This window comes from Sebastes fasciatus, chromosome 12 (assembly GCF_043250625.1).
Source record: "Sebastes fasciatus isolate fSebFas1 chromosome 12, fSebFas1.pri, whole genome shotgun sequence".
Classification (NCBI taxonomy): domain Eukaryota; kingdom Metazoa; phylum Chordata; class Actinopteri; order Perciformes; family Sebastidae; genus Sebastes; species Sebastes fasciatus.
This window is the reverse complement of record NC_133806.1, coordinates 7281780-7295504: the sequence shown is the minus strand read 5'-3', so window position 1 is coordinate 7295504 and position 13725 is coordinate 7281780. Positions and strand designations below refer to the sequence as shown.

At 40.4% G+C, this 13725-nt stretch overlaps 1 protein-coding gene across 6 annotated transcripts in view; it reads left to right on the top strand.

Moving 5' to 3' along the window:
- The window catches only part of dgkb (diacylglycerol kinase, beta), a 99385-nt gene that overhangs the window by 12402 nt on the left and 73258 nt on the right, over positions 1-13725 (top strand). For 2 of the 6 annotated variants that reach the window (XM_074652909.1, XM_074652910.1), the window contains exons 3-5: positions 173-218; positions 923-1048; positions 5075-5214. In XM_074652909.1, coding sequence (XP_074509010.1) covers positions 5145-5214 — 70 coding nt within the window. In that variant the 5' untranslated portion in view covers positions 173-218; positions 923-1048; positions 5075-5144. Of the gene's footprint in view, positions 1-172; positions 219-378; positions 400-477; positions 497-778; positions 1049-5074; positions 5215-13725 lie in introns of those variants that run through there. The other 4 variants (XM_074652911.1, XM_074652912.1, XM_074652913.1 and 1 more) reach the window with 4 other exon arrangements.

The following is a 13725-nucleotide window of genomic DNA, read 5'->3' as shown; positions in this document are numbered from 1 at the left end:
GAACACAGCCAAGAATCCTATATTGTTAAGATCTAGAACAGAGATTTCTGCACATGTTGATTCATTGTTAGATGAGAGTGTACAGTATATAGGTATATATAGGTATTTTATTATTGAGTGTGCTTTTCTGTATGAATGCTTTCAAATCTCCTTCATGTCTTTGCGTCCCCAGAAAACAAGATAGGAAAACGAAATAACAAAATTGGTCACAAAAAAAGGTAAGCCTTCCACCTCCTGTCCCTCTGCATCATCTTCATCCTCTTTCTATCGCTATTCGTCCCCATTTCTCATCGTTCCTTCTCTCGCTGTGCTTCAACCTTCACCTCCTACACCTCCTCCCTCTGTCTTCATCTTTCTCTTTTTCCCGCCTTCTCTCAGCCCTCTCAGGGTATCCCACAGGTTGCTGCACTTACTGCCTGTCGTGTTGAATGCTAATGTGGCCGGCTGATGCGTGCCACAGTGACCGGAGTAGTGATGGCTTGGAAGAAGGAGGGAGGTGGGGGAGTAGTAGCGAGAGAGATGAGAAAGACGGGAGAGAGAAAGCAGGAGAGCGAAGGACCTCAGGGGTATTTTTTATCAGGGGAGGGAGGGGAAGTAGAGGACCTGAGCGATTGAGGGGAGGGATGGAGGGATGTGACGTGAGTGAGCGGGAGTATGGAAACTGATCATTGCAGGCAGAGCTGTGTCGGATAATTCTGCTCTCCCTCTTTCTCTCTACCCCCCCCCCCTCTCTCTCTCTCTCTCTCTCTCACCACCCCTGCGATGCTGCTCTGACCAGACACCGCCAGAGAAAAACAAACCCCCTCCACATACTCATGCACTGACATGCAGCGGAGAGGGCTGCTGCTCCTTCATCTCCCCTCTTTCATACACAGACACTCACACTCCATCTAATTACAAACACCCACTTTTGCCTTTGCAGTTGACAGAAGACCCAGAGGAGGATACGGCAGGCAGGAATGTGACTGAGGAGCTTCTTCTGAAAACATCTGCCTTGGAGGACTCCTCCCTCATCTGCTCTTGGTGGTTAACCCCAGCTCTGCAGCAGGTGAGCTTTATGTTGATACCACATCTCATTCATGGTGCCGTATGGTATGTCGCAGTAGCCACTACCTACTGTTATCTGTTTGTCATGGCATCAGTGGGGTCTCAGCTAAGATCTTCTGTCAGTGGGGTGTGTAGCGCATGGATCCACGCTGAATATCCTCACTGCATCACGAGAGGACAACAAAGCTGATCTGATGACATTTGTGGAAATGGATTTTGATTGTTGAAAGGATGCCAGTCGAGTGTTATGAGAGGATGCGCTGCAGTTAGGCAACAGCGGGAAGCGAGAGAGAGATGATGATTACAGTGCAGTGCACAGCAGGAATATACTGCACACATCGGTACTATATTAGAGATGCTTATCACTGTGTTGGGATTAGACTCATTGGAGATTTAACAGATTCTCCATCAGCTCCTTTTTTTTGCTGTCTATGCGAAACATTAAATAAGACCTTGCATAGCGTTTTCTAGTTTCAGCTCCAGCGGCAGATCAAAGTTTATGCGAGGGAGGCTGATTCCCACGCACCCAGCGTGTTCACACAGAAAACACTGGTGGCTGCACATTGTGTTGACTCCCTTTTTTTTTCATGTACTCTATATAATAATAATGACGCTCCCTTAATAATTTATATCGCTTTTGTTTATGGAATTGCCCTTTCATGCAAGGGTTCTTCAAGGTAAAATGTGGAACCACAAGGGGAAGTTTCTGCACATGTTTTCACACATGGATACACACATACACACTTGCATGAACACAGACACACATAAACACATGAGTCCAAACAAAATTTGACACATTTATACCTCACTAAATAGCACATCAATGTATATTATTCACACACATGCGTGCAAACACACGCATCCGTCCTCCACATGAATGAACACGACACTTGTTGATCCACGGTTTCAGTAATTGGGGGCAAAGGCTTCACTGGCGATGTAACACACACACACACACACATACACACATACACACATACACAGATGCCTGAGTGATTTACACAAACGATTACATGCACACTCGCTATACACAAGAGGGAAAGCAGGGTCATATAAATCTCAACAGCTGTGATGTTGTTCTAATCTGTACAGCTCTAACAGTGACATATGTTTGTGTTGAACTGATGAATCAGCTTGACGCTTGATGTTTATCAAATGACAAATATCAGTGACCATGTTATCCACCCCCTGACATGATGGAGGTTCCTCCTACACGGCAGCCACATAAATCTGTAAAACCTGAAATGAATTTAAATTCGTTTACACACTTTGTCTCCATGATGGGGAGGAGGTTGTGTGGCTCAGATTCTATCTGAGATAGAAGAGACACCTGAAAGCTGCTTGATCTTCCCAGATCCGTTCTTCATATCCGTTTTTAATCTATCTATAATTTTATCATCTTGATTGTCGATACTGTAATTTTATTATGTTGGTTATTCTGTACACGCCACATCTATTGCACGTCTGTCCGTCCTGGGAGAGACAGGCCCTCCTCTGTTGCTCTTCCTGAGGTTTCTTCCATTTTTTTCCAGTTAACGTTTGGCAACACTTTCAGTTCAGTGTCTATAATGCATTACAAACATACTTATATTGAGTTATAATCTCCTATATATTTGTACTGTATGGTCGGAGTAATACTTTCTTCTGGTCGTGATCAATGGTATAAAAGTGCTTATAATTATAATAGTAAGCACTCATACATATTCATAATGCTTTATAACAATAATCATAACACATTTTAAAGCATTCTATAGTATCAGATATCATAATACATAATAATAATACATAATTGCTGGTCACTCACTGAATTTCTTTTGCAAGGATCATAGTGCATTATAATTCCCATAGTTGTAATACATTATAATCACTGTTATAATACACTATCATGTGATTATAAGTTGTCATTAGGTGCTTCAAGTAAAGTAAAAAATAATTGCAACGTTTTGTGTGTTGTTCTTGCATAGATTTAAAGCAAATGATGATTATAATGCCTTACATTTATGGGATTTATAATACACTAAGATCTTTGCAAAAAAAATGTCAGTGAGTGACCAGCAATTATGAACTATTATGATACATGACCTTTTAAGTCATTATAAAATGCTTTATATTGTGTTATTATTATTTTTATATAGCATTATGTATTTTTATGAGTACTTATAACTATAATTATACAGTGCTATAAGCAGATTATAACGCATTAGAAATATGTTTATAATGCATTATAGACATGGGTGCCATAGAAAGTGTTACCAAAGGTTTTTGAGGGGAGTTTTTCATTTTCTGAATTGATGGTCTAAGGACACAGGGTGCCGTATGCCGTACAGATTGTAAAACCCCTCGAGGTAACATTGTGTTTGTGATATTGGACTGTATAAATAAAATTGATTTGACCTTTTCTTAAACAGCTTCTGCAAACCCTAAAATATTGTGTTTGCCTTGATGGTTTAAATGCTGTTTTAACAGCTTTAATGCTGTTCTAGCAGGAACACTGACGGCTTCTAATTTACCTCCAGTGAAACACTAGATATTGGACTCTGTTCAAAAATAAAAATACCAGCATACAAAATGGCGATTTAGCTTGAACTTGATCTTGTTGTCATCATAGCAACCACACACAGGATAACACAAAGACACTTCCTCTTCCCTTCCACTTGTTGCAAACATTTCATGATGCTCCACTCTGAACCCATTAGTTGAGCTGACAGTAGATTTTGTGTTTTGTTTTGTGTTTACAGAAATGATGATACCTTATTCCCATATTTTTTTTTTTATTTCTTATCACTCACAAATATCCCGTCTGGATATTCCAAGTTTTATAGTAGAAGAATAACTTCAGAAACCAAAAGTGAATGGGATGATGGGTAATTTCCATAATTTTTCCAGATGTTGCATTGACTTTTATAATGTGGTATTATGTTGCTTAAATTCCAAACTCTGCTGACGGTGCGAACAGCGCTAATGATGCAAACAACGGCAATAGTGCTGACAGAGATAACAGTCTTTACCTGAGGGAGAACCGGAGGGTGGGTGCTACGCTTACGCGACAAAGCCACGGGTCGGGATGGCGTTATCAGCTGTAACCGGCATATGAGCACAGTGCAGAGCAGCAGCGATTAGCTAGCCAGCGGGGCTCGGCCGGACCAGCTACATAAACAAAGCACAGAGAAGCTCGGATTACAACACACACAGAGGGAGAGTGACTTTATACTCTGCTCAGGTAGACATTACTCCTCTCTATCTTTACATAGTTACAATAGTTGTTTGATGCCATATTAATGTTGTGAATTTCAAACTTACTACTGCACTAATACTACACTTCCTGGGTTGAGGGAGAACTAAGTTCTCATTGGGGCAATGTGACTTTTTTTTATCAAACAAATCAAATACATTTTTTTTCTTTATTCTAATTTTAAGTAATTTAAATTTAAAATGTAGCACAGGCATCTGGACATAAAATGATAGATGAATAATAATGAATTTCAGTCAGTGAATAGAATTTATATATACTGTAGTCCATTGCTATTTCCCTAGTTACATATTTCTCAAACACTTCGTATAATGTCATTTGAATTTTTCTGTTAACATTTGTTTCTATCTATAAAAAGGTCTCTAATGATGGTGGATTCTTTATGCTGGCTGCATCCTACACTGGCTGACAAATGCCAATGTCTGAAATGTCAAGTCCTTACAATAACTCGATCAAGAGACAAAGGGACATTTTAGCTGTCATTTTGCAGGGCGTTGAGATGACAGCTGCAGAAAGAGGAACAGGCAGGAATGCGAGGAAATATGACATATCAGTGTTGTTGGAATATTGATATATCTGTATGTATTGATATACAGTATTTCTGACCTTTTACAATTCAGAAACAACAGCAGCCTCTAATTACAAACAAGCGCCTCCAGCTCCAATTTAGCACCATATTTGGTGCATTTAACCTGCTTTGTCATTTTCACAGCCATTAAGTAAAAAGAGATGTCTGTTAACGGGGCAGGTGATCTGATGTCTGTCGTTGTTTTCCAGTGTGTGACGCCCCGCTCTGTGTTGCTGCCCGGGTAATGCTCGGCGGACGGAGAGACGAGGTCTGAACACAATGAGCAGCCAGGACAAATGGGTCACACTGACCCCAGCTGAATTCGCCCTGCTACAAGAATACACTCAGTGTGAGTATGAGAGGTGTACTCTCTTTTTGTGTCTGACTGTGATAAGAACAGTCTGTATTTTTCTAGGTGTCTCTAAGTTCATGTGTGATCCTATCCTTAAAGAATATGACATTTTCCAAGTGGCATGACACTCTCAGGCAGCCATTCAAGGTGCTCAGCCCCAAATCAACAGTTGCTGCAAACTTTTAGCTTCATTTTCAAATCTTGAACAGAGCAGAATAGAAATTGTTAATTTCAGGGATGTCTTTAACTGATAAAATATGACGGGTTTTGTGTTTAGATGATGTTTGCTTCTTCTGGATAGCTACATTATTTCATTTTTTAAAGATAATTTGTTTGGCATTTTCTCCCTTATTAGACAGATGAAAGCGTAGAGCAGGGGTCTCAAACAAGTACCTCGTGAGCTACCAGTAGCTTGCTGCCCATTTCTGAGTGACTTGCTAAAGGTCCAAAGAATATGTACACAAATCTGATAACACCATGTCACTTTGTAAACTTATGTATGTTTTTATACAATCAAATTCACAGATGTGAATTTCTGACACAAACTGATTATTTGCCAATCAGCTGTCAATTGAGTTACGTCGCTTTCAAGTTTGGTTATATCGGTGATGCCGTAACATTAGGCGATGTTAGCAAACTAGCAAGCACACACCAGATTTGACAATGACTGCAGAAAATAGCCAGGCCAATCGCACAGCCAAACCAAACACAAAAAGCCCTTGCCCAATGGCGGGATTGTTATAGAGGCGACGACTGCGGTGGCTGAAACATTATTAAAGGACCATAAAAGACAGAAATTATGTCTGCTATTGGCGATGTACAGCTCGGTGCTATGAGTAGCTCTCGGCAACTTTCATTTTGTCAAATTAACTATCAGAGAAAAAAGGTTGGGCACTCCTGGCGTAGCGGTAGACTGGAAACGGGGAGAGAGAGGGGTATGGCCGGTGTCGAACACAGGACGTTGTGGTTATATTACATGCACTGTAACCACTCGGCTACCAATGCCCTACTGGATAGCTACATTCTTAATGCATTGATCAACATTTTTAACAGTAAACAATGTATCAAGTGTAACGCGAAAGGGGTTGCTTGTAGTGACAAACCCTACAGAGAATTATCACACAAATCTGTATGTCTTCTCAGCTCTACGGAGCGTCTTAGTGTCTTTCAGCTCATTGTTTTGTTTTTCGGCCCATTTACTGTTTTTTACTGAACAGCCCTGTTTCCAGCAACAGCAGGCAGCTGTTTTAACAGAAAAAGCTCTGATAAATCCACTGTACGCTACCTGCCCAGCACCAAACGGCATGACAGACAAAGTTAGCGACTAACTGGTGAACATAGTGGAGCATTTAGCAGCCAAAGACACAAACATTTCTCTCAGGAGCTGGTGGAGACCAAAAGCAGAGCAAATTTTACAAGGTGATATACTGTATGTCAGTGGTGTGTTTACAGCTTGTTGTGCTGCCCCCAAGTGGCCAGAAAAATCAACTAACTCGTATAAACAGATGTGCTTATATGTGCCACTTGCCAGTGATTTAAGTACTTGATGCTTTCACTGTGTTTTTCCTATTTAGTACAAAATCCATGTGTGTTCAAAGCCTGTCTTACAAGTCAGGCACAGATAGTCTTCCTTTCTCCACAGAAAAAAACCCCACTTTAACTTATAATGCTATAATCGGAATGAATTAGGAGTTAAAATTTGTTACTTGCTTGTTATTGGTATCAGTATTGTGGCATGGCGTCTTATAGGCTACAATGCAATTCAGTACAGTTGCTGGGGAAATTCTCACACTCCAGTAGCTGCCTCAGGATCTTTTCACAAGTCACTGTCTAGGTGAACATCCTCTATTATAATACCTGACAGTGAAACATCACCTACTGAATAATATTCTCTCATCCATCTCCATGAACCCTTTGAACACCTTTCCTCATGGAGCGCTTTGCTTTATCAAGATGTGTCTTTGGAATCCAAGTCAAACCATTCTTTCCTTTATTTCACACGAGGGCGTTGTCAGCTGTAGCAATATTTTCTCATTTCTAATTATTTCTCATTCAAGCTCCGCTTTGTGAAATTCTTTATTTTACTCGTGGGTGACAATTCTTTTGAAAGAAACTTGCCCCCAAATCAAATGAAACAGGTAGCCGTAATTGGGGCGTGTTGATTATGCTAATGATCAAATCTTACGAATGTGCACCTGCTCATGAAAAGATGGCATTCATCAAATTGAAACAAGCCTCTACACTGTAGAGGCTTGTTTGCCATATTGATGCTGTAGAGTCTACAGCATCAATATGGCATAAAACAACTATAGATATAGGGGAGTAATGTCTACCTGAGCAGAGAATGAAGTCACTCTCCCTCTGTGTGTGTTGTAATCCGAGCTTCTCTGTGCTTTGTTGACACAGCCGGCCGGCCCCGTGTGTTTTTAGTGCATGTTAATTTATGTGAGGCTGCCCCACTGGCTAGCTCATGGCCGCCGCTCTGCACTGAATTCATACGGCGGTTACGGCGGATAACACTGTCCCAACCGATGGCGTCGTCCCAGATGACTAACGCCCACCCTCCGGTTCCCCCCCAGGCTAACACTGTAAGCTCTGTCAGCACTGTTGCCGTTGTTTGCACTGTTATCACCGTTATCTACGAGCCGCCGGCTCACCCGTCGCCATTTTGAGAGCCATGTGGAGGCACTAGATATGCTTTGAAGATTCCGAATTTAGCACCTTTAAGAGGGTTTGCTGAATCTGAGTTTGAACACTCGAACAAGCCAACCAAAAAAGTAAGAAGCTTAGAATAAGATTAACATTTTTGTTTTGTATTTGAGACTTGTGCATTGCTGATTATATTAGCATCAGAGAATTTGCCACTGTTTTCATTACTGCGTACTGGCTTTTTGGATGCCATCATTGTTTGGGTCAGGGAAGGAAAACATTCATTGTGAACTGGGTAAAATTGTAATTGACTTTTCACCTGCAGAAATATTTTTGTATGATAAAAGAGATATTCAGGATTAGACAAGTTGCTTCTTTTACCGGATTCTCTATGTGAGGTTCTCTTGTCCTCGTACCGTTTGCCAAGGTTGTTACTATACAAGCAATTCCAATTCTCTTTACTTTATCATAGTTGGAGCACAGACAGAGGACAGAATGGTTGATCTTCCTTTGAAAAGTAGCATTTAGTGAAATGCACTTGTTTTGTTTGAGTGTTTTGACTTGAGGCAACTTTCACTTCATCAATTTGTTTTTTTCGTGTTGGCATGAGTCTGATTTCTGCTTTCATATCTTCAGTTATCCTCTCGCATGGAGACACATTAACAGAAGAAGACATCAATTCTCTCTGATAGCATCAATCCACCGAGTTAACAATAACAAGAGCGTTCCTCTGTCTGCTGTAAACTGTAGCATGACTCAAATCACGGTGGTTAATCTCAAACATCCCTTCTTCTGCTAATGATAAAATGTTGACATTGTAATTGCAGACTGCACGTTTCGTCTTGCTGATGTAGGAAGCTCAAGCTGCCGAAGCATTTAATCTGTATGGTGCCGCTTTAGCTCTGAATGATTCATTCGCCACACAACAAATGGCTCCGCTGCTCACCAGACTGTGCTGCTCTGGACGCCTGGAGTTTATGTTACTCTCTAAGATGTTGACACATTTCATCATTTGAAATGTTACCAGAGATGGAAAATATGACGATACCTGGCAGGCTAACTGCGGGATGTTGTGCACCCACCCGCACATAGTTTTACTTTTGAAAGTGCAAGTCACGGTAGTCGTTAGGTGTCCAACCTTTGTAGATCCTAAGTGCTTTTTTGCATCAGGATCGACACAGTGGTGGAATGTTTTTCAGAGCTATTTTCAGTGTCAAACACGACATCTGCGAGGCATTTCAACCGCTGCACCAAGTATGAATCTTAATAATTAATGCTTTTCGCCCAGGATCTCTTGTTCCACTGTTTCACTTGGTAATGACATTTTTCCCTTTAATTGCTCTGTGCCTGGTGACAACATTGTTCCTTACTCCGAGTAGCTCCCCTGCTCTCTCCGGCGGATGCTACACTCGAGAGCCAATCAGGTTCTGGGTTTTGTTTTCTGTGTTTTTTTGCAAATGTTTGCTTTGTTGGTGGCTAAGCACTTTGTTGAATTAAGCAGGGAAATGTGTGCGAGGCTTAACAATGTAGCTTCAAATTGTGTGGTATAAAAGGCGGAATGAAAAAAAAGCAAAGCAGCAATAGAGAACTAAAGAGTATTGATGTGTGTGTGCACGACTGCGTGCAGGCGTGTGTGCACGCTAGACAGATTTGGATAATCATGTTTCAACGAGCTCCGGGCGACTCTTTGTGCGCTGTGCAGCTACAGGTTATAAAATATCCCATTCTCTTGAGCAGCAACAATGGGCATCACATTGCCTCACCTTCCCTCCTCGTCTCGCCCTTCATCTCGCCTCCTCCTGTAGCTCTCCCTTCCTTCTCATTAAAGTGAGCAGTGCACACTTTCATAACATTTTAATAGCCGTGCGCCGAGTCAGGCACCTTGGATCTGACTCACAACAATTAGAGTTTCTCTTTATCTGATATAATTGCTAATGTGTAGCAGAGTGCTGCTTTACAGAGGGAACATTCTTTTACTTTTAAAGGTAAAGAAGATATTCAGTGTGTTTATGACCCTAAAAAACTCAGATTAATGTGTGCCACATCATTAGCCTGATTGAGAGAATACATTGTAATTCAGCAGTGCCTGTTGAATGTGACAGGCAATCAGTGGATATGCTTCGTGACGGTTTTGTGTAGACGGCTTGCTGATAAAGGTGGTGAGTAATGATGATGACACTCAGTCCAATGTGAAGCAATTATTTCTACTCACTGTTGGTAAAATGCATCTTGAGGAAATCAAAGGTCCAAAGCCATTAGTGCAAGAGGCGACGCAATGTTACAACCAACAAAAAGCTGTTAAGAGGAGCTCAAATGCACCTTTTAAATGGACGCAGAATATCAGCCATTATTACCTCACCTATCGCCATACAGGCATTGAACACAGAATGACTGCATCAGGGAACACTTTTTTATTTTATAAGATGTGCTCTCTTTTATTATTTATATAACTTATTTGCTGCTACCTGCCCATTTACACTATTGCATATTGTATAATAGGGCTGTACTCGCCCAAAGACATTCTACTAACTAATTTTGTTTTGTGAAACTGAGTTTCTCCACAAAGAATCACACAAGCACCACTTTAAATCTTGTGTTTACCAGAGATATGTTCATAAGTTTCTTGGAAATAAGTCATTTAGCATGAAAAAAAGCATAAAAACCAACTAATCGACTAAAGAAATCTTAATCTACTAAGACCAAAGCGACGATTAGTCAACTTATCGACTAAGAGGGGGCGGCCCTATTGTTAACTGTATATTCAGCCCGGTTTCACCAAAAGGCAATCAATGTTGTATTTACTCAGTCTGAGAGGACACAAAGCATACTGTAAAATTCATGATACATTTTCAGCAGGTTTGAAAAGAGAAAATCCAGTGACTACACTTTGCTTTCTTACCTGCGAGGCTGAACCTCCCAACACACCTGCTGATAATCAATCAGTGACATGCTGTGCAGTTTCATGAACAGCAACTTTACCTCAGGGCCCCTGGCTGCTCTATTTATTTAGATAATGGCAGGTTGGAGAACTGCTTGAGAAGCAGACATCATTTTATCAACGGTAGGAACCAAACATCCACATTTTCATGTGCTAATTAAGCCCGTGAAGAGGTGAGAGACAAGGTAGCTAATATGAAGCATCAACTTAAACAACCATCTTTGTGAGAGATGAACCAGGCCCTCCAGTGCATGTGAGAAGAAAATGGTACTTCTAATTAACTTGTGTAACATTTAGAACCTGGTATCTGTGGCGCAGCAAATTGATTTAGCAGCAGGGCTCATAAACGCTCTGCAGCATGCAGTAATTATCACAGCAAATCTCTGTCTGATCAGGTTATTTTGGTCTATAACTGAGTGCTAACGCAACTCCTTATTTTCTTAAAACATGTGAAATAAATCAAAATATTTCAACCTGTTTTTGATACAAATCAATATGTTTCATAGATTTGTTTTTACACTAATTAGATCATTCTTGAAATAAGTTGATTTGTATTTTAAAGTGGCAGTCCTTAAGATGTCAGTCCTGGTGATTTGGCGACACCCTATTTACTGGTGGTAACAGCAAATGAGGTTTAATACTACGGGTCCCATACTGGGTGCACCAAAACAAAATACTCGTTTTAATAAAGTAGTCAGGCAATAATTGGCCTTTTTCTATCATTCTGTGAGAAACCGTGATCTGATTTTATGCTGCACACGGCATGAGTCTGCCACCACCCACAGTGAAAGTGAAAGTAGTTGGTTACCTCGCTCTGCAGCTTGTCGCCTGCAGCTCTTCATTTAAAGCTCACTGTGGCTGCTCCTTCTTCTTCCATTACTCCCTGACATATTCCAGATGGATCCACTGTCAAAAAATGCAGAAAATGGCCATTGTCATGTTTTCTAGACACATTTTTAATGATCGATAGCTGTCAGTTTCAAGCTCAGCTACCTGAAGTCTGACACGTTTGAGAAACTGCAGTAATGTGAGCCGCAGAGTGCATAACCGTGGTACCGCCAGCCACCGTCTGACTTCTGTTGCTCCTAAAGTAGTATTATTATGGTAAGGATGGCCCCTGAGCGAGGTGAACAGCATTACCACGGTTTTGCATTTGGCAGCTCATGTTACCGCAGTCTTGGAAAGTGAGGAGTGAGCAGAGGGGTACTCAGTTGGTTGCGATCTGCAACCACACCACTAGATGCCACTAAATCCAACACACTGTCCCTTTAAATGACAATCTTCACTTTAACGCGGCTATAATCAATATTTATTATATTAACAATTATAAGTTATTGGAGACCAAAAATATAGCTAAAAAGGAGAGTGAATATTGGACTTATATTTGTCAGGTGGCCAGAGACACGACTCTAAATGAATGCTTTGTATCTGCTAAATGTGTTGGCTAACAAGTTTGCCATATCAATTTAAAAGATGATGATCTGTCTTTGTTGTGTTTACAGCTTGTTTCTGTCGGCAGGTTTAACTGCAGATGAGCTAATCTTAGGTTAATAGTTTCCCCAATTCAAATGAGCTTCATAGTTAAACAGTAGTTGGCTAGCTGTTGACCTTCCAAAATCATCAATGCCATGTTGATGATGTTGGTATTTTTATATCTAGTTCAACATTTTGGGCATTACACATATTTGCTTTCTTTCAGAGAATGAGAAGACTGAAATCACTCTCTATGTGTTACACACAGAGCTGGAAGCAGAAAGCAGCTGGGAGCAGAAACAGTTTGCTTGGTTTGCACATGGGAGAAGTTGGCCTTCAGGGCTTTCTGCCAGAAATGGTTTATTTTAACCCAAACCTTGAACTTTTCCTAAACCTAACGAAGTAGGTCTGTTTAGATCTCAGGCAGAAAGCCCTGAAGGCAAACTTCTTCCATGTGTACCTGGCTCCGTCCAACTTTCAGAAATATGCTCCCACACCTCTAAAGATGATTAGCCTATACGTGGTGGAATGTAACTAAGTACATTTACTTAAGCACTGTAGGCTAGTTAAGTACAATTTTGAGGTACTTGTACTTTAGTTGTGTATTTCCATGTTCTGCTACTTTATAGCCTACTTTTTACTCCACTACATTTATTTTATAACATTAGCTACAAAATATTATCAATGAATACATGATGATGTATTAGGATAAGATGCAATAATATAATACTTTATTGATGACTTTACAAGCTATAGTGTATAATAAGGAAAATTAGCTCAACCTTTACCAGCTTCATTATGAAAACATTAATGCATTGATAATTATAATCTAACAATCGTCTCTAATGGACCTTTCTCCATAATTAGTACTTTTACTTTTGGTACCTTAAGTATATTTTGATGCCAATTATGGCTGTCAATCTATTAAAATAGTTAATCACAAATTAATCACACATTTTGTATCTGTTCAAAATGTACCTTAAAGGGAGATTTGTCAAGTATTTAATACTCTTATCAACATAGCAGTGGGCAAATATGCTTGCTTTATGCAAATGTATGTATATCTTTATTATTGGAAATAAATTAACAACACAAAACAATGACACATATTGTCCAGAAACCCTCACAGGTACTGCATTTAGCATAAAAAAATATGCTGAAATCATAACATGGCAAACTGCAGCCCAACAGGCAACAACAGCTGTCAGTGTGTCAGTGTGCTGACTTGACTATGACTTGCCCCAAACTGCATGTGATTATCATAAAGTGGGCATGTCTGTAAAGGGGAGACTCGTGGGTACCCATAGAACCCATTTTCATTCACATATCTGGAGGTCAGAAGTTAAGGGACCCCTTTGAAAATGGCCATGCCAGTTTTTCCTCACTAAAATTTAGTGTGTTTGGAGCGTATGTATGTAGTATGACATGGTTGATACAAATGGATTCCT